The 21980-nt window shown below is 39.3% G+C and overlaps 1 protein-coding gene across 2 annotated transcripts in view; it reads right to left on the bottom strand.

The window, feature by feature from the left end:
- The window catches only part of LOC124167142 (RNA polymerase II elongation factor Ell), a 261334-nt gene that overhangs the window by 21908 nt on the left and 217446 nt on the right, over window positions 1-21980 (bottom strand). For both annotated transcript variants that reach the window (XM_046544942.1, XM_046544943.1), the window contains 2 exons: window positions 2156-2274; window positions 788-904 (listed from right to left, as the gene is read on the bottom strand). In XM_046544942.1, coding sequence (XP_046400898.1) covers window positions 788-904; window positions 2156-2274 — 236 coding nt within the window. The remainder of the gene's footprint in view (window positions 1-787; window positions 905-2155; window positions 2275-21980) is intronic.

Here is a 21980-nt window from a genome sequence, read left to right as displayed (position 1 = left end):
TATAAGTCTTATGCAGTCAAATACGGTAAATAGGCATAAAAAAGTTAAATAATATAGGTAGTACACAAGTACCCAAAATAAAATTGAACAGACAAAACATTATACAACTTCAAAGTACATCACAATTTTACCAGATTCAAAAAGCTCATTATCAGGTTTCAAAAAATTGTTAGAGTAAAATGCTTTGTGTGAGACAAGTACAAATCACAGATTTAAAATTGGGGCACATCAGCATCTTTAGCTTCTGGGGGCAATCTATTGAAAAGTAGTCCATTCAAAATATTACAAGAATTGTTATTTTTTTGCTAGTTAATGTGTGCCCAGTTGAGTGACACACCAGATATAAAAAAGAGCCGTTTCGTTAGTCGTAACTTAATTCTGCCGAGAAACAATGAACATTGCATTATCATGAAAATTCTGTAATATGCTGATCTAATACCATTGAGATTCTGTAAATGAGCTAATTCTCCAATTCCCTTTTATAGTTGATTGTGATGGAGTTTGAAAAATAAGAAAATCAAATTTTTCCTGCTATTCAATTAGTCACTTTCTTCTATAGCTGTAAGTGAGGAAAAACCGACAGCGTAAACCCTTCTGCAGGTAAATTGATACAGTAACGAACTTTTGACGGTCATATTTTTGTTAATCCATACTCCTCGGCATTGTGGGCGACCCTGGTGAATCCTAGGCATAGCACACAATATTTTTTTTTAATAATGGAAAAGAATAAAACTGATTCATGTCAGTCATGAAAGTCATTACATGCTTAGAGCAAGCGCAAGCTTACCAGTTCTTTTTATGCTGTTCCTCAGCCACAGCCATTCTTTGTTTTGTCGCTGCGTAAACATCTTCATTTGCTTGAATGCGCATTTTGCAGGGAAGAGCACCCATGAATTCAAATGACCTGAAAGCAATAAAAAGGTAAGTTGATATTAGTGTTTTCTCCAAAAGAAGAGATAAATCACTCTTAAATTTCTTCCATTGGATATTTTTAAACTTAGGGAATAAAAAAGACATTACATTACGAAAATTATTATGCATATCATAGAGAAAATGGCTTACTTCGCACTAAAGAAGATGGATTTCACTGAATTCACTTAGGAAAAAATAATAAATAATACATCATTCAAAGCTCTTGAATGGAACCTCCTGTTATTTTGTACCAGCCAAAAAAGAATTTATAAAATGTTGAAAATTCTAGTCATTTCATACCTAAGAAAACCCACCAGCATTGAAGGATACTGAAGTATTTTATTAGCATGAACATTTATTTGACTTCATTTTTAATAAGGGAGTACTTGAATGCATATCATTAAATTAGATAATGAAATAAATGAGCAAATATAAGCTGAAAATAAAATGATGAAAACTAATTTATGTAGCACAATAGACATGGTTAAGATAAACATGAAAATAGGAAAACAAAAACTAGAGGAGACCATCACAGATGTTAAGGGTAAAGGCATTTAAAATGTGGAGTTACAGAAGAAGGATGAACATGAAGTGGATAGAACAAAACAGCAGGAACTGCTAAATTGAGTGGGAGAAAGGAGATGTCTTCTGAAAATCCTACAAAGAAGATGGGGCAACATAAACTGTCAAAATCATTAGGCATGATGGTCAGATGAAGACAATCGTAGAGTTAGAAGTTGATAGAATGTAGGGGTAAAGGATTAAATAAATGGAACAAGTTTTTAAGGATATGAAAAAGGTTAACTGTGTATGCATTAAACGAGTACCTCACAACAATGGTTGGGCTAGATTTGGGTATGGGATAGAGGTTGGGGTAATAGACCTAGCTGTATTGGCACACCCCCCTGCAACAGGTTCTGGAGAAATTGAATAAAGGCAATCTTTAAGGTTGCTCACCAATGAAAGTATTTTATTTCACGGGCTCAAAAAACAATTAAAAAAAATAATGTTTACGTATAAAAGGTAGTTGTCTAAATACATCAGACCTCTGAGGCATTATCACCAAGAGGTATTGCATACCAATAACGTGCCGCAGAAGTAATAAACCCCAAAAACAGCAACGTTAATCCACCCCAGAAGAGTACTTAGAGAGTGGACATCTGTATCATTCTTTGGATTATTGATGAATAATGAAAGAAGATGAAAAATGAGTGGAAACCACTGCACAGTCACGGTGACTTACTTTGATTTGCTCTGCAGGCATTCAAAGCTCCCCTGGGGGCCTTCAATGTCCTCATTACCTGACAGGCTAAAGTGGAAGGCAGGTCCATGGCCATTTTGGGGACTCGGAAAAGACAGTTGCTGCAATGGAAAGGAATAAATTAGTAATATTTGTGCCCCAAAAAGGCCGGCTGCGATAATGGTATTTAAAAAAATAGCCATCTTTCAACCTCATACAGTGGTAAATTAAGCGGGGATGAGGGTGGCTATCCCCTTAGTATTTAGAAAAATCTGAAAGATTTAAATCTAAGTTTAAGGTGACTCTCCAATGAAATTTGTTGCATCAACAGCTTCATAAACTATTTCTTTAAATTATAGCTGAGGTACTAGTCTGCTTATCGAACCTCAGATGAATTAATGCTGAGAGGCATTGCATACCACCAAAGTTCTGTGGAAAGCAAAGATTCTACTCTTGCAAACAATGGCCTTAACCCCTGACATAATTTTGCCAAGTGCTGATATAATATAAAGGCTGTGCATTGAGCAGTTCAGAATGACAATCCTATTTTTCTTCATGTGCCTCATAGCAGCCTCGCCAGATTTTTTACAAAAGGGTTTATGACGATTAACACTGAGCTATCACAAACACCTGTTCCCTGGATGGGAAAATCCAACCCAGACAGGACTGGACGCTGTGGTTTTGGATTGACAGGCAAGAACTTAACCCCACCGCCACTGAAGCTGATTTGAAGCATGTTACAATGTGACAACAAGAAACATTACCAAACGTTTTCTAAATCCCACCTCTCACCCTTAACAGCTACAATGCAGTGGAATGGATTAAAAGTTACCGGCATATTTTCACAAAGACAAGAGTATTTGTGGAAAAAAATTCCACCAAATTAAGCCAGAAACAATTCTACTTCAGTCGAATCCCCAAAACAGCAACCTTAACCCATTTAGATAGGCGAGCCGATATATCGGCTCTAATGCAGTACATTATTTAATTTGCTATAAATTATTACATTGATATATTTCATTTCAGTAAACGCAAAAATATTTTGTCAATATTAACCAGTTTAACCTTATTAATAAAAAAACCTCATATGGATATGTAATAAAATAGCTTAGTATTGTTTTTTTTCCTAATTGCTACATTTTATGAAAATACCCTCCGCATCAATCTAAGCTTAGTGCGCAGCCTCCGAGTCTCTAGCATCATTCCATTCCCTTACAGAGAATCAACTGGATAAGGTTCAAATTGAATGACCAATGAATTATATTAAGGGAAGGCTCCAATTTCTCCATATTTCCGGTGCAACCGCGTCGGTTTGTTGGTGATGACAACAGTTTCGCTGGCACTGCTGCCAGCGTCTTCAGGTCGAAGATGATGCCGGTCCACGATTTTCGTCCTCCTTATATAGGGGGTCAGTCCCGCCAGTTGTGGCTGCCGCTCTCCTATTGGTCCGCCTAATGAGCCTCCTCCAATGGGCATCCAGATGGTAGCCGTCGTCTCTGTTAAAATTGTCCGTCCGGGCTATCTCAATGGATTCGCGGATGAGTCTGGGAAAATATCTGCCTTCTTTCATAGATCTGGGAAAATATCTGCCTTCTTGAGATAGCCCGGACGGACAATTTTAACAGAGACGACGGCTACCATCTGGATGCCCATTGGAGGAGGCTCATTAGGCGGACCAATAGGAGAGCGGCAGCCACAACTGGCGGGACTGACCCCCTATATAAGGAGGACGAAAATCGTGGACCGGCATCATCTTCGACCTGAAGACGCTGGCAGCAGTGCCAGCGAAACTGTTGTCATCACCAACAAACCGACGCGGTTGCACCGGAAATATGGAGAAATTGGAACCTGAACACCGCGGAAATCTACGTAGTCACATTTTAAGGGAAGGCTCTTTTACAGTTTAAAGAAGGTACAGTGGGTGTTGGGACTGCACGTACTGTAGATGAAATTTCAAGCTGAGCGCTTAGTAGACTCTTAATCGGGTTTGAGACCACAGGAATAAACAATCGCCCACCGGAGTGACGTATTCGCGTCGGAGTAGGTAGAATGCGTTATGGCACTGGGAGAGGGAGGGGGGGGGGGTTGAGGTCTCGGGGGCAACCTGTTGCTTCTCTCCCCGCACGCCGCTCTGCGGCGGCGAATCCATTCTGGGAGTCTGGTGACGTCACGCGGCATGAGGAGGTTGGGGGAATGCCGGCGAGGGAGGGGCGGGAGTGACGCAATCACAGAAGCCGTGGGAGGGGAAGTGCTCTCCTGATGCCTTCGCCCAAACTCAGATACAGAAGGGCTCGCCAAACACGTCAAGTAGTGGCCGGGTCCACCATCTATGGCCATTTCATCATGAGCAAACATCAACAAGAGTGCTTGAACTGGCTGCGTAGTAATCACTTATCTGAGAGCAGATTGAACACCCCAATTGCCTGGGTAGCAATTGAAATTCTTCAAAATTTTCATTAATCAAATAATTTACACAAGGTGATTATAAGGAACTGATAGCAAGTCTCATCCTACCTTCTCTCCAATTGCGGAGATAAAAATTTTCCATTATTTTTCTGATTCGTATTAAAATAATTATGTTGAGTTCGTAACTCTGCATCATTGAGAGTTCCATCACTTGTATCCCGATATACATTATCATATACGTAATCCTATGAGTCTATTATTATGTTATTGAGAGGATATTAAATCAAGTTTGGCAAAACTGAAATTAAACGTTAAATTATCTTTGGAATAACTGAAAGTAAACGTTTTCCTCAAACTAGATCCACGATAGTTTAAAAAATAAGGTAAAAACATCTTATTTACCTTCACATTGACAATGTCGATATAATTTAACCATCAGGTTCAAATGCCAAAAAATATTCAATTATATTTTTTAAAACACGATGAATAGAAAAGTGATACGCTTAGAGACGAAGGAACGGAGAGGTGCGGGCACATGGGAACACTGAACAACCCCAAAAATGAGAGGTGAAAATAGGAATTCTCTATTTTTCAATCTTTAATGACTTTTGACACAGTTCAACCATGGGTGTACCCGGCGAGGGACAGGCGTAGCAAAAATCGCAAAAGTCTTTAAGCAAAATCAGTACTGAATTGAAACGAAAGCATTCACCAAACTTTCTTTAAACCCACGAAAAATGATACCTATGTATTAGAATAAGATATGTAAATACAACTATTTTTTCAAGGAAATAATCTCATAAACTAACGTCGCAACTTGGTTTGCCCCCCCTAGTTAAGGTCCTGGGTACGCTCTTGAGTTCAACCACATACTATTGCGGGGAATTTATTGTATTCGGCTCAGACTCAATGAAAAACTTTCTAAAAGCATTGTTTGTATTACTAAAATACGCCAAAACTCCCTAATTTGACTATATCTAGGGTTCAACCCATGACTACAACCATTCGTGCAGATGAAGAGGTAGAGATAAATGCAATATGGATCAGTGTCGTAACTATGAGGGGGGGGGGGGAAGAACCCCCCAAAACGCTCCCAGAACTCTTGTCTCGCTTATATATTATGATAATCCGCCTACATTTTAGCGAAAAAAACTAAAATACTTGTAACTTCCTGTAACAAATATTAAACTGACCATGCTTTTTTAATAAATTCATTAATGCCCTGAAGCAGAATTTCGTATATTATTACCCAGAGTGGTGCACTATTCAATCTGATTTATACCCCCAAAAGCAAAGTCGTAGTTGGACGGGACCACCAACTTTGGACAAAACTTTCGGACAAAGGTCTGATAAAACGGACGCAATAAAGGCACCGTATTAAGCTTTGACGGCCTTCACCGCCTCTTGTTGGTGGTACGGAAATAGCCAGAGCCAAATATAGTCCCGGAAGAATTGGAAGAATTATTTTAGAGTCGTTCTATTCCTGGGCCCACCCCACGAATTGCTCGCAGGAATGCACATGTCTAGGGGACGGATCAGCACCCAAGGCTCCACTCAGGGAAAGAGGGAGCCTGACAGAGCGATCAGTAAGGTGGCCCCGGAATAATAAGCGCCGGCGTAGCAAGATATTTGATGGGAGGGGGGAGCGAGACAGGGAAAAATAAATGCTTAGATGTTCCCCACTGAATCCTCGAAGGGAGAAACTATTTTTACAGTGCTCCCGATTCCATCGAAGACCTTTTATTATGTCTAACAATTCTACGAAATGAAATTCAAGGTTTTTTTCGAAGATTTAAAAGTTTTATTTCACTGAAATCTCAAAATGATTACCAAATACTCCGCTCATTAAGTAGTAAAACAAGTCGAATCGAACTAAGTTTCGCTTAATTTTGGGTTTAGTTGCAGGTTTAATGTAGCCCTGTGGTAAAACGACTACGTGATAACACAAATGATAATTCACGGTGACACCTAGCCCCTTTCATATTGCATATGCATGACATTATGTCAATATATCTAAAACGATGAAACATGCTTGGTACCAGTTGCGTAGAGGTTCTCACCCCTTACCAAGAACATTAGATATGCGCTAGCACGGTGTCACGTGCATGTTTTAATTTTAAGAAATTGAGCACAAGGTTTTTAAATTTGCATTTGCAAGAGTACCTGAATTCCTTGATGAAAGAAAACCTCCTGGGTGAGTAAAGCATATCAATTTAGCATAACTAAACCTGGCTGCTGTCTACATGTGCCACTAAGGAGGAGAGAGAAACTGGCGAGGTGGGGATAAGGGTATGAAGGATTGATCGTCAGGTAATAATTCGCACTCTGCCAGAACAAAAATTGTGATTTTTCGATCCAATAATGAATATTTTGAACGAATTATACCTAATAAGCTACACGCTTCGAATAGAGCAGTTTCAAAAATGTCGAAGTTTCTAGAAAAAATTATGTTGTTAACCAAGACAAGAGTGTAAATAGCAATAAATCATTTGTTTTAAAATTCATCTGCTTCTACACACAAGTCAACAAGCCCGTTAACTGGGCGGGGGTGTAAGGACACCAGGCGTTGATAAAAATCATTTAAAAATAAATGAAAAAGTCGTTCGTTGCACCACTGAGTCCCGTTCAGCATTTATTGAAGTCCCCTGTTGTTGCGGAGGGGAAGAAGTCCTACATCGCTTCTTTCGGCAAAATATGGCTCTTGTTTTACAATTTCTGATGATTTTTTTCATTAAATACAAATAAAATTCGATTATTAATTATAAATGAAAATATTTCGAAATTCAACCCACCTGCATCGTTAACATTTTACTAAAGTCAAGAAGAAAATTCTAATAAAAGCAAGAAGGGACAAAGCCTACAAGGAGTTGAGGGATTATTTGGCATCACCCTACAAAATATTCATGGCCACTTCCCTCTTCACCATCAAAATCCCACGCGCAGATCAAGGCTGACTCGTGGAAGATGAAGTGTTTTATACGCAATGACGTCGTCTTCGCAGGAAAATACGTGCACCACTCCAAAGTTTTTCTTTAACAAAGCGAGCACTCCTGGAATCGTCTCATTTAATTTCTTGGAGTGAACCACTTTCATCCCCATTCCATCCTCTTTTCCGATGGAAGAAAGAATCGTTAAGCTTGGTAGATGGACAATTGTTCGCTACTGCCGACAGAATTTCCACACCCACGTTCCCTACAAAATCCCTCGAGATTCTAAGCTTAGCATGAGTCACTTGCGAGCGCAAATATTTTTGCTCGTCGAGGGATCCCAATCCGAAAGCATCAACTTGGAACTGTGTTCTTTTTCTTCTTACTCCTTTTTATTCCACGTCGGAGTTGCGCCAATCGGGAGAGCATCTACTGTCTTGGACGCTCCGAGTATATTGTTCCCAAGTCATCTGCCGCTAGAGTGGATTACCTCCTACCCACCTCCACAGCCGGGTTATTCACATCTTGCCTTTTTCCTACCACCCGCCTCTCACATTGAGCAAACAATTTTGGTAATGCCTCGAGTTACTTGGTTATTTCCACACAGTAATGCAATAGGTATATTCTCTAGGGCTCAGGGTTTTCTTCTAGCAGCAAGAGGGTATAATGCTATTATTCCTCCTACTTTCTATATTCACTCAATCACTCACAACATCCATCCATTTTATTTATCACGTAACAATTTCACCGAACAAGCTATGTCCCCCACCTGTCAGCAAATATAATTTTTCCTCCCTCTTCCAGTTTCTTCGCTGGAGGTTTTTTGTTGTTCATGCATTTTATCTCATGTTTTTCCTAAATGTTTCATTATAAATTGGCACTGCAGCTGTGCGTAAAGAATGATTTAAATAATTACGAAATTTCATTATTTTCATTGCTATTTTCCAGAAATTTTACCGATTTCGGTTTTTTTCCACACTTCTACACCTACACAACGCATCAAAAAAATATAAAAATACAATTTTTGGTTCTTTATGGTCAACATCAATGTACAACAACACATCGTTTTGTCTGACTACATTTAAAAGGGTGAAAGGTTGAGATTCATGGTAATCGTTAGGGACCAAATAATAGTATTTAAATGTTGCTTAATGGAAATTTTGAAAAAAAGCATTAAATGGGATAGGGTCAATATGTCGAATTCCCGGAAAGAAGAAATCTTCAATAGCATTGCTGTAGTTAAAACTGAGAAGCTCGAACCATTACCGAAACACGCACGATGGAAGTCCTTTCTGCATTCGACCATAAAAGATGAACCGCCTCCAAGAACAATCGCTCGATCGAAGCATAATCGGCATTACAATTCCGGACACGAGAACAATGAATCGACGAAAGCAATGCAACAGGCGATTCGACCACATTATTATTATAATATCGTTCGAGTGTACTACAAGGGTGCCATCACGGTTCCCCGCCCTTACAAGGTCCGACGTCGTTTCCATGGTTACGCCCTCAAAACAGATGATCCCCGCCCTCAAGTCGCCCCCGTCTTGAGGTGAGGAGGCGGTGTCGGATTAACAGGGAGGAGGCGGGGGAGGTTTTAAAGCCGGCTGTCTGTGGGACCGGAGAATGCCCGTAGCACCCAGGAATAGATATGCGTGCCCCACGCTCTATCCTGATGCGGAGGGGAAGGGACGAAAGGAGAAAGAGGTGCGCTGCTGCGAACAAAATTGTTTCGACTCCCGCACGTGAAAGACTCCCACACGTGCTTCACATTCACGGAGGGACTGAGTGAATCTCATCCAGAATCGAATCGCCCAGATTTCTAATCAAGGAGACTGCATAGACCAGGCCCAATGCCATTCCCACGAATATTACAAACAAGTGGACTGCATAGAGGAGGCCCGATACCATCCTATAGAAGACTAATTTGTTTCCACTTCGGTCGCATTTTAATCGGTTTTCAAAAACGTCCGTGGCACGGCGATGAGTGCAATGTGATCCTCTTCTTTTCAAACATTTTTCATTAACACGTTCGTAATCGCGAGGAATAGCATTGAAAAGTTATGAGCTTGATAAATCACATCATCAGGAATATGAATTTCGGTCAATACCCCTAATTATGCCTTATTTCCCCGTGAAACCCGGATCAATTTGTCCGTCAGTGACGCGAGTGGTGACTTTTCTAAACCCATTAGTATTCGTGATACTCGTGATTACGAAAGAGGATCCTCAAGTCGGCATTTAAATGTGTCAACCACCGCGCATATAAATGGATTTGCAAAAGTCGCCACTCGCGTCGCTGACGGACAAATTGATCCGAGCTTCACGGGGAAACAATGAATAACTAACGGTTTTAACAGAAATTTGTATACAAAATGCTGTGATCTATCAAATGCATGGAAACTCAATGCTATCCCTCGCAATAACAAATATTGTACGGCAAAATATTGGAAAACGTCACTCTTCTTAGCACAAAATAATTAGAATTAAATGATCATTTCACACATTATTTCAAAAACCTTGAACGTGTATCAAGGAATTTGGGTTGAATGACAGGGCTTAGACAAATCAAAAATAAAGAAAGAATCTCATCAAATTTTTTCCATTGAAATGACGGCTATGAAATGAGGAGGTGAAAAGTCCAAATATAATTAAAGTCGCTCATTGAGATCGAACGCTGCAGCGATATGCGAACGTGAATATCTTTACCTGGCTTCGCGAAGTTTTTCCCCAGATGAAACTGCGGACGTTAACATTATAGCGTTCACGGATATCCTTAGGTCGATGCAGTTTTTTTTATTTGCGAGACATTAACGGAAAGTAAGGCTTCAAAGGTTCCTTGCTCCCACCGACAAGCATCAGTGGTATGCACCCAAAGAATGGTACGAGAGACTAATGACTTCCGTTCCGAGAAGTTCTACAACCTCACTCGAAAGTAGACGTACGGATACACGTGGCTAAGCCACTACTATGCTGTTAGCGCAACAAATGTGTGAAGAAAAAGATTGGCATCGACCGGGTAAAAACCTATGGCAGAAAGAAAAGTTACGTCTCAATCTCGCCTAGATAGAGAAGAAATACTAATAAAAAATAATTATTGTTAAGAGCGAAAATATTTCCTTGTATTTTCGGGCATAATTACATATCATTATCAAACCTTTGGTTAAATAAATATTTGTTTACGACCCAATTTCTTTACGGTGATTTATAATTGTAATTCTATGGATGAATGCATGATTGCAAATAATTAGTGGCTTAGGAGGAAGGCTTTTGCGGAAAGATTCGGAAAATAGGCGTATTTCTGAGCCCAGAATCCATAAAAAAGATTTCATCGTTAGGTTCATCAAAGACTATCCGGGAATACTCTTTGGAAACAGAAATTTTACATTGAGATCCACGATTCACATTCAAGCTGAAGTTCCCTGTAGAAATAAATCACATTGGACAACAAAGGCCTTGAAATAATATAGTCCCACTTAACACTAATCGATCAGATTATGTTTAACGACAGCAGTAATTGATTCTTTTCTTGACCACTTACATTATAATTGCTCTTGTTTTCTGCTCGAATGAATGCATAATGGTGGTAATAGAAGAAGGGTTATACTGTTTCGGATTTCGTTAAATTTACCACCTGTACGAAAAATTTCTTAAGCATAGAAAATGCCAAAAGTAAACAAAAAATACTCCGAAAGATTACGTTAAACAAGGTTTCCCAAAACGTCATGAAGAAAATAAGACCAATGATAAGGATCAAATTATAAAGCACTAAAACGCAGCTGAGCGAAGTAACCAAATTCTACGTTTGTTCACGAGGATGTCAAAATGTACTCATTATTAAGTAACTATTCTAAGTAAAATTCTCCACTAATTACAAGAAACTCAAGGCAAATGAGGATTGGGAAGAGCGACCGAAGGCAGGGACTAGAGGAGCCAATGGGAGTTCAAATAAAGAGTCATATTTTTAGACCTCATTTACGTGCGAGTCTAGAGACCCAGGCAATACAGTCATAAACCGCGGTCATCACCTAATACTTTCCGCTGCTCATAAATTCCTTCCGAATGGAGATATATAGTAAGGATTTAAGGAATTTATCTCCCAAATGAGCTCTGTGAGTCAGAAGTACCGCTAATAATTCCGAGGCATTGCCAGACGAGACCAAAACCCCATAGAGATCGCGGGTCGTTCAGACTAATGTCATCTTCAGGGTTGAGAGATATAGAATGTAACAACGCAGATAGGAGAAATTAATCTCGGATATCAGCACATCAACCTTTAATTGATACCTTTCTTCCACCATGAGTCGAAGACCTATCAATCAAAGATAATTTATCTTAACGGTATTAATGGATTGAACTTCCCAAGTAATAAGCAGCCAAGCACACATGTTTCTGGTGATGAACAATTAACTGATTAGATATCGTATCTTCCGCAAGTCATGAAGCAGAATCGAATGGGTTAATATTCTTACCTGTTTTGCTCAAAATACCGAGAAAACCCAAGTTTCACAAATTAAATTATCATAAATTATAAAATCACAGAACAAAAATTCTTTATAGAAATCAGGTGAATGAAATATAGCAATTTCCGCAAACGATGATATCTAAGGAAATTTGCATCACTCATATTTTCTGAGATAAACATAAGGGAGAAATTTTTTCGTTGATATATATAATATGAAATTGTTCCACGACATCAACCATTAATTGTTATTGCGCGTTAGTTTAAAATTTAAATCTTGTGATTGGTTCCAAATTTAATGACTGGTAATTAAATTAGCAAATTAAGAATTATTTTCTGTTTATTTACGATGACAAAGAGGTATTTTAAAAGGAAATTTCTGATTGCGACACAGAAAGTTCTGATTGTGACCTAATTACACTTTCATTTAAACTATACTTCAATTTTTACTCTAAGTTAGATATGGATTAAGGATCGTGTAAGATTGACAGGCGATTAATTCTAGTAGAAGTTGAAATTATAGACCAATAATAAAACACTTTTCCTGTAGGCATTTGAACGCACTTTCAACGTAGGATGGAAAATCAAAGCTAAAGCGTAAAGAGGACACATAGAGAGAACGTTTATGGTCCCTTGAGTAAACCACAAGAGAACTTCTAGAACACCTGGGTGTAATGGCACGGGAGCCCATGGGCTGTGGCTTAAGGAGACTAATCATAATGCTTTGAACCGCTACTCCGTGAAAGAGCAAGAGTCGCTGCCAACACATTCCCATCCTATTGGCGCCGTAAGGACATAGGAAGACTACGCAGTGCAAATCATCTTTAAGAGTGAAATAAATGGGCACTAAAAATCAAAATTAGTCCATAAAAACTTAAAATGTTCATAAACGCTAGTACACCTTTAGCAACGCCCTTTAACCAGATCGAAGACACACCCAAGATTCTTAGCCCCCGATGATGCCAAAAATAAATGCAAAACGAAACGAGAGCACAAAAGCTCTCAAAGAGGAGTAATAGGAGAAAATGTCCACCAAAACATGGAAAAAATGAACTTAACCATATTCCAACAAGAATTAAAAAGGAAGGATCAGAGGAAATCTCATTTTCGGAAAACGGATGCAAAGCTAATGAAAAAAGTGACTACGACACAGTGCCATCCAAATGATTACGCTAATTTTCCCGTTAGCTCGAAGTCAACCATAACCCACGCTATTTTTCAAGCTGTTTCCACCAGGCTCCGACTACCTTTTTGCATTACCTAACGCAGTTCTTAATTTCTAAAATTTTAGGTACCAGAACGCATACAAACACATTTAATCCATGCCATTTAAAAATATAAGCCCCCCTATAACTTCCAATTATTTGAAATTGTGATAAAAGTGGCAATGAAAAGTCATGTTTCACCAAGTACAAATAAAACGAAATTTTTTTATTGTTCCCTGAGAGGTACTGGAACGACGTTGCAGCGCGTTTCGGTCGAAATTATCTTGAAAAAGTAGTATTAAAATATCCCTAAAAGTCATTAATACCCCGTTTAATGTCCTATTGAATCTGATATCTCACCCCTCAAAGCCGAGTCCTAGATTTGACGTATGAGTAGTGGATTCTTAAGCTAAGTGCGGATAATAAGCATATGGTAGCATTATTTGTTAGTATGCTTGAAGTTTTTTGGACTGTGTGGTATGCATGTGGGAGTCCAATTGCATGCTGCATGCTTGTGATTGATCACCCCCTGCCAAACACCCTAGAGGTGGCTCGCAGGGTATTATGTAAATGTAGATGTAATTACGGATAATTTATTGCTATTTTTGAAATAAACCGGCCTTTTCTTGAGACAGCCTAATTATTACGGTATAAACTATCACAAGGATAACATTAGGGTACACTACAGAATCAATAGATTTTACATGACGTTTCACCGCGCACCACTAAAGGACCATAATATCTGCTATAGTTTAGCACTACGATAGCTTGACTCGGACTCGGTAAAATAGGTTCTATGTGTATAGTTAATGACTTATAACAATTTTCAACACTAGGAATCTGCATGAATTTCTTGGAATGTTTTAACTCGTGCATGCATCACTGACTACGGTAACTTATCGTTTTTCAAACACGAACTAGTGGTTTCATATGCATGTTCGTGTCCTTAGCACTCTCCTATTTTCTGGTCTAAACGTGTGTCGTCGTTATTTGTGAGTCCGGCAAGCGAGCGCGTGTCTACACATTCCGTGAGTTGATGAGTTAATTCAGGTTTAAAAGGCTCATTTATATTTAGTTCGGGCTACTGAGAAGAAATAATGGTAAGACACCATTGTAAATATGCAAAACGAAACTTTTACACTCCTAACGTAAACTGAAGGTTATACTGACTTCAGCAGCAGCAGTTATTACTTCAGTATTTTAAGTCGAGAATAGTTCGTGAATTGAGGACTAGGAAAATATATTTTCAGGTGAATTTCTTTCAAAATGCGTGTGTAAGGTTTAATTTAGAAATACATTGCAATGAAAACTTATGACAGAAATATTTGGCAACAGTTGGGTGAACATTGATAGCGACATTGCAACGCGTCCTGTGGTAGGTATCTTGTTTTGCTTTAACTTACTCATTTGAGTTCCAGCTAGCATGTCTTGCGAGTGCACGCCTGGTGTGAAATCACCCCGTGCCACACACCCTGTTGGTGGCTCGCACGGTTCCTCGTAGATGTAGATAAGAAAGGAGAGGTTAGGTGCGTAATGAGCGGAGGGGGTGGAGGAGGAGGGAGAGAGCCAACCCCCTCCCCTCTCCATCCTTTTGAGAGCGGTGTATTGGCCGACTTAAAGAGAGAGAGAGAGACAGACGAAGAAGAATGGCGGTGGGAGGGGTGGGGGAGGGTGGAAGGAATTGGCACCGGACACGACACACTGCCGCCCCCTATAACTACACCGACCATGTCCCCCCTTCCCCGGAAGTCAGAACGAAGCGGCGACTCGTCCCCGGCCACGGCGAGAGAAAGAGGAAAAGAAATGCTGCTCGTTCTGGCCTTACAGTGCGCGAAACTCGGAAATTCCTCCGCGCGGCCCAAGGGGTGGGAGGTTGTCCCTCTCGCGCTCATTTGGCAGGGAAACCGTAAAACCCCCTTACACACTTACATGGGGGATGACAAGCAATGGCAAGGCTGGGAAGGTGTTTTCCGATTGGCATACCGTACAAGGGTCGCAGCTAAGAATTACGCCTAGGGGGGGTTAAGGCGCAACTAATACTCGGGGTGTGGCATACCAGCCAGGATAAGCGGGAGGAGCGAAAGCCCTCCTCCAGAAAACTTTTAACGTAAATTGTTCAAAATGGCGTGTTTTACGGCTTTCGGAGGGATATTTGATTAATTCTAACACTATTCTATAAATAATACTAATCGAATTAAGTAAAACGGATTAAACTTAAAAAATTCTCTGAGCTCTGGGGGGGTTATCCCCGAAACCCTCCCATCGCTGCGCCACTGATACCGTATACCAAAGAGAATAGTGACCCTACTGTGCCTGGATTGCTTTCAGCATGTCATTACCTACCTTTAGTAATTAGTAAAAGTAATTAGGGGAGCGTGGTGTATCTTAACACTTTGAGGTCCATGGGACATACATGTCCCAAATTTTTGAAATTCTCTCAAATTTAAATGAGGTGTATTATTAAAATTAGACATTGCAATATTTCCACTGAGTTTTATTATGACACAACACGTTTCGTCGTTGCAAATAACATCAAATGTAACAAGTCTTAAAGAGTTCCTCCTTATATATGTCTTGGTGCTTGAAGGGAGGGGGTAAGGTGGAGGATGAGGTTTGGGTGACGAGAAGTGGGGATATTGAAGGTTGCGGGAGAGAAGGGTCGTTTTTTAGGGCCTCAGAAGAGGAGCAAGGGGGGAGGGGAAGGAAAGAAAGGTTCCAGGATGGGTTAGGGTACCACGCACGCCTTCACTGTCTTCTTTCGCGTTGTGGTCGTCTATGATAGTAAGAGTTGGTTCTATTGAAGAATAGGCTATTGGCTTCTAGTTTTTTATATTCTTTTTGTGATATTTTTTAGATATGGTAGTTTACACATTGTTAAGAATTTTCACTTGAAATGCTGTTTACAAAATGGAAATTTGATCATTTATAGAAAATCAATGAGATGGTAAATTATAACAGGACTTTCGGTTTAACGTTCATGAGTACCTAAACTGAGGAGTTAGTACGAAAAACTCCGCATTTGTGCTTTAATTTTCACAAAATTGGTGTATTTATGTCATGAGACACATGTGTCCCTAAAGACCACAAGGGAGCAAGAATTGGTATTATTTCACGTCCCAGACAGTATCTCAGAAACTATTAGAGATATCGCTTTCATATAAACGTTTTTGGAATCAAAGCATTAATATTAGCCTAATAAAATATTTTGTTATGCAATATAATGGCTGCAATCTTTATGGAACTTAGAGGGTTAAGCCCGAATCTCACTGTTTTCCCATCCCTTCCTTGGGACAGCTCCCAACGATCCCTACAATGATAGCGGACATAATGACCGCTTCACACGACCATTTCCCGCGATGGCTCTAGGGATGGAAATCCTACCCCTTTTTCCATCATTAGGCAGGACCTCCCACGTAATATTGTAACATACGAAAGTTACCTATCGAAAAGCGGAACACCACGAGTGTCATGGTGCATAAACGCCGGTCGGGAACTGGTTAACAAAAGACATAACAGTCAAATTACATTTTTATCAATTTTGTTGCCACAAATTTTCTAATATATACATTCATTATTATTCGTAATAATTCATTATTATTCGTATTAATATTATCATTCGTAACAAAAAAAGTGATGAAATGTAAATAATAACTTGTAATAAAAAAGCACACAGAGTAACATTTCACTTCTAAAAAAAGTTAAGGAGAGTGCATTCCGGAACTGCTAATTTTGCCATGGCGTCACTGCGTAACACGGGAGTATTAATTACGTACTGCTAATTAAAAAACTGTCGTACTCTATCAAGTATCCGTATCTATCTATATGTTGGACTTCAATTGGAAGTTGAGGCAATATTTTGTCAACTGACCTCTCAAAGTGATTGATGAAAATCTGTTAAGATAACGATAATTTACGATTGGAATTAAATTACTCAGTTTGTTTCCAACAATGGATAACGTAAGGCAATCAGGCGATACCTGATGATAGAATTCAATCGACTCCTCATAACCATCCAACAGATTAGATAAGGACAAATTTAGATCAAAAATAAGTCAAACTGTTTCTTCCCGAGAAGATAAACGCGAACTCGATCCCACAGTTTCGTCGATGCTGACAACTCAATTGAATGCGGTAAAAAAGGACGAATCTTGCATCGATGAGTTCCTCAAAACACATTAAAAAGTTATCACATCGAAATGATCAGTTGAAAAATTTACATTTCCTCATCATACATCCTTCTCAAAATTTCTTCAAGAGGCACCGCCAACACGAGTCACGCATACTTAAATTAACCTTAGAAGCCATACGACGATATTCAATAATAATACATCTATTAGGTAAGGGTAAAGTTTTATTTAACTTATAAAGAACAGTATTTTTCCGACAAAAACCTAAATTAATATAGCGTTATGGTACCAATATATACTAGCCGTCGTTATATACGCCCATTAATCGAAATAATCAAAACAAGATACTATTCAGGAGAAATTAAATATTGAGCCTAGCAACTTGTTCATCATGAAAATATACTCATGTTATAAAACAAAGGTTCGTGTAAAAAATACCCACTGCGGTGTGCTGTTCAATCAGCCCAAAGAGGCTAGCTACGCCACTGAATTAGATAACGCGCCAGATTCATTTTACCAATTTGACGAAGGCAGCAAATGAATCCTTTTCGAAAAATTTCCAGACGCAGCGAACCAGACACTGGTGCAGGGAGACTGCAGACGGAGAAGGACGTGACGTATACAAATGCACGGGGGAGCCATAAAGCGTCTAGAGTGGCTTGAAACGGCAACACAGCACTCTCGGACTAGACGACGACCACCGCTTTTAAGCGTCCTTCGCCATTTCGACGGGACACGATCCGCCATCTATGCGAGAAAAAACCTTCGGGCGACACCTCGGGGGTAATCCAATAGAAACATTATATTGCGGACATAAATAAAATAACTGATTCAGAAAAGAATTTTTAACGGTTATCAAAAATGATTACATTACACCCTCAAAATACTAAAATAATGCCATTTCTATCTGGTTCAACGTAATAAAAATCTTTAATGATCTCTGCATTTCTTCAGGGTTTTCTTCCGCGTCAGCTTGTTTGTGTACATCAGTTTCCTTCGACCAGAAGACGCTGGCAGGATAGCCAGCGAAACTGTTTTCCACAAACAAGCTGACGCGGAAGAAAACCCTGAAGAAATGCAGAGATCAAACCATCGCTGCAGAAACCTACGTTCTAACAAAAATCTTTAATGAATTTTAATGGACTTTGAATGATGCCTAAGAGGAAAACCAATGAAAATATAATATTGCGGACATAGAGGAAATAACGAACTAATAAAAATACATTTTTAGAGATCCCACAAGATATTAAAACCACGCAGAGAACTCTCAGGTTAAACGCAATAAAAGTCTTTAATGATATCTATTTTTTCCAAGCGAAGGGTTGCCCGATGGGTGGTACATGGAGTCATGGTTTCCTGGTCTCCACCAACTTGTGATGCCTGATGACGATAATAGACCCCAGCAATCTTGCTAGTATCTTCATGTCATAGCATTAGGCATAAAACAACGCGGTTTCATGCCCGAAAAGCATGACTCCATCTATTTTTTTCGTTGAGAGTCATTTCCCTCCCGAGTAAATGTCATGACACGAAAAGATGTAAAGGTAGCATATGAATACAACTTGTATAAAACAATTTGGCAATTATCATGTCCTAAAAATTTTAACAATTAATAGTGCTATTTAAATGATTGGAAAACCCGTCCCTATTTCTTTCACTCGGCAATACAGCGCCCTAGAAATATCATTAGGAAAAAGTACAGGATTTTAACATGGAGTATAGATCAATAACATTGAAATTTTCAATAAATTGACGTGATTCGACACGTAACACGATTACAGAAAACGATTTACGGAGGCTAATGGCAAATAATTCACTCATGACTTGAGTCTCGATTTTCCTTGTACCCAGAATGATTTCCAGTATTGAGGTCGGTGATGAAGCCAAGAAGAAAATAACACGCATTCCAGCACAAAGCTCATTATTTACTCCTCAAAAATATCGTTATGCCTCATCCACGGTTCCTCAAAAGAAGCATTTTCTCACACCTGGAGCACCTCCTTGGACATTTACTCATGCCGAAACTAATTTGGCTGCCTGACTCAGACCCTACCGACACGACCAATGGAAACCAGCTAGACTTACGCATGTATCTTCCGCCATAACTCCCGACATGGTAATGAGGAAGCACGGTAACGAAGTCGGTGCAAGATCTGTAGAAACCTGAGAATTGCATCACTGATCCATTTACGCTGATATTACATACACCTGGCCACTTCCGCAGATGAGATTTCCGCATATGGCCTTGCAAACGTCTAGAATAATCTGTCCTTCTTCGAATAGTTGACTTCATGTGACTGGCAAAACATTTAATAAGATATTAATGCCACGAGAATAATTCTACACTGAAATTAATTACCCCAAATAAATATTTACAGCTATTGTGCGAAAATTCCACAGAGAAAAAAAATCATTCGCCTTGACCGGGATTCGAACCCTGATCCCTTGATTTCCGATCGAGTGCTTCAGCCAATTAAGCCGAGTTAGTCATTCCCCCTGCGGATATTTGTGGACAGAACCGGGGGATCCGGGTTCGAATCCCGGTCAAGGTAAATGATTTTTTTCTTAATGGAGTTTTCGCACAATTTGTGCCTTGCGGGTGACTCCCGTTAAGTTATCACCGTGGCTTGTCCTGGTATACTTAAACACTTAAAGCTTTTTCTCACGCGATATAAAAACAAAAATATCTCGAGCCATAGGATTTCGGACACAACACGTACTTTTACTTCCATCATGCTCTTCGATTTCGTTTCCTGCTACAGTGTATGCAAAAAGATGCACTAATATTTCCTGCTGACAATAAACCATATCTGGCCACCATCTTTAATTTCTGGTATTGAGGTCTCACTATCGTAAATTGGCAATTGGGAATTTAAACCTACGACCAATAGGATACAGGCTTTCTCAGGGTCATCGGTTGGGAAAATTCTATAGTCTATTCCAACAAGGGCGGATATTACTGGAAGTTATTATGATTTATTTTTCCTCCATTAATTGTTTTCTTTTTCCTGCCATTAAAATACGCAATCAAGTAAATTAAAAACAGGCATGAAGCTCAGATACACAATACAGCAAGGGAAATTAAAACTTAAATCACCACGACAACAGTGAAACGCGCATTGGTGTCAACGATATTTACAGAAAATTCCGTTAGTGGCTAGATTATTTGTGCCAGGAGGTGGCTTTCGTTAGATATTTTTACAGTACACATATCATTTTCAAATAATTATTAGGCCTTGAAAATGTTACACTGTAACGAAACTATGGTCGACTTAATATATAGCCACGTGGAAAAAGCAATTTTTTTCTTCCTTCAACTCTAAATATCATCTGATGCATACAAAAGCTGCCATATATGATTCGCAAGATGCATCTGGAATTCAAAGATTTCACTGATTGGCTGACTTATTAGCGGCTTACGTGCCAACTTATGATGGTCAAACAATAATAAGGTCACTGAAGGTGCGACAAAGAGATGTCGCGCTCGGCAACCAAATATATTTCCACAAACCGGCTTCATGAGAGGAAGAAGGGTTCGGAACGGCGGCTTACAGTGTCCCGCTTCGAAAAGGGGGTTGCAGTGTGAGAGAGGTATATGAGAGGCGACCAGTAATGAAGCGCTTGGCCTCGCAACACAGAAATCCGCCATACACGACCATATCCCTTCCTCAACTCACACATTCGCGGCCTAAAAGAGCACGCCTGTAATCACGTTCCAGACACGCGCTCCATTCGATTCTCGGAATCTTTTATGCATTTCTTTTTTCCCCCTCCACGTATCCCCGAGTTCCGGTTCTCATTCCAGTTTCGATTGGCACTCCACTCCCAGCCCTACCTCAAAAACAGCCCTCTTTCTTTCCACAAATAAATGAATGAAGACGATTTAAAAAAATTGGAGAACTACATTTCGTTTTCGTGAATATTTACTTACTTATTCCCATCAAATATATTACTACAGAAAGGTATTTTTCTGTCATTCCGTCACTACCGCACCTACAGTGATATATGAGGTATCAATTTAAAAGTTGAACCACTGGCTTCTGACGAAAAACTAAATCTCAAATTTCACTTTTTACTCATTCATTTGACATTGAGTTTCAATTTTTCCTTGTCGATAACTCGCTCGAGGTATATCTACTCGACGAATTTTCTATTCTAGACTTCAAAATGAGGTTTAATATCCAGTTAAATCCATAACTAAACCAAATAAACGTAACATAAACAGGCAAAATATTAAAAATAAAATCTAAGAAGTATGAAGTATGTTAAACATTCTCTAGAAGAGACATCGTCTGTAAGGAACTTAAAAGATAACTTTTATCACGAATAAATACGTTTGTGTTAAAGAAACTCATGACCAAAAAGTTACAAACGACAGCACTGTTAAATCTAATATTTCCTCTAAAGAAGTTTTGTGAATTGCGTAACATTATTCAGCAACAGACGTCATGATTATTCCTACTGATACCAAACTCTTATGCCTGTATTGTATTCACATGCTTTTTTATATTTTTGCAAGAAAACAGTAAAAAGAAAGAACAATTTTGGTACACCTTCTCTATTTAAAACGCAATTACACCGTTTACTTAACATACTTATTCCCTGATTGCGTGAAAGAACGAAATTTTCGCACGGGTTACCTAGTACCATAGAAAACAGCTCACATTGGCCGTTTCCATCGGGATTTTCAACAAAATA

This window comes from Ischnura elegans, chromosome 10, assembly GCF_921293095.1.
Source record: "Ischnura elegans chromosome 10, ioIscEleg1.1, whole genome shotgun sequence".
NCBI lineage: Eukaryota > Metazoa > Arthropoda > Insecta > Odonata > Coenagrionidae > Ischnura > Ischnura elegans.
Note: the sequence above shows the minus strand (reverse complement) of the source record. Positions and strands in the feature narration are given on the sequence as shown.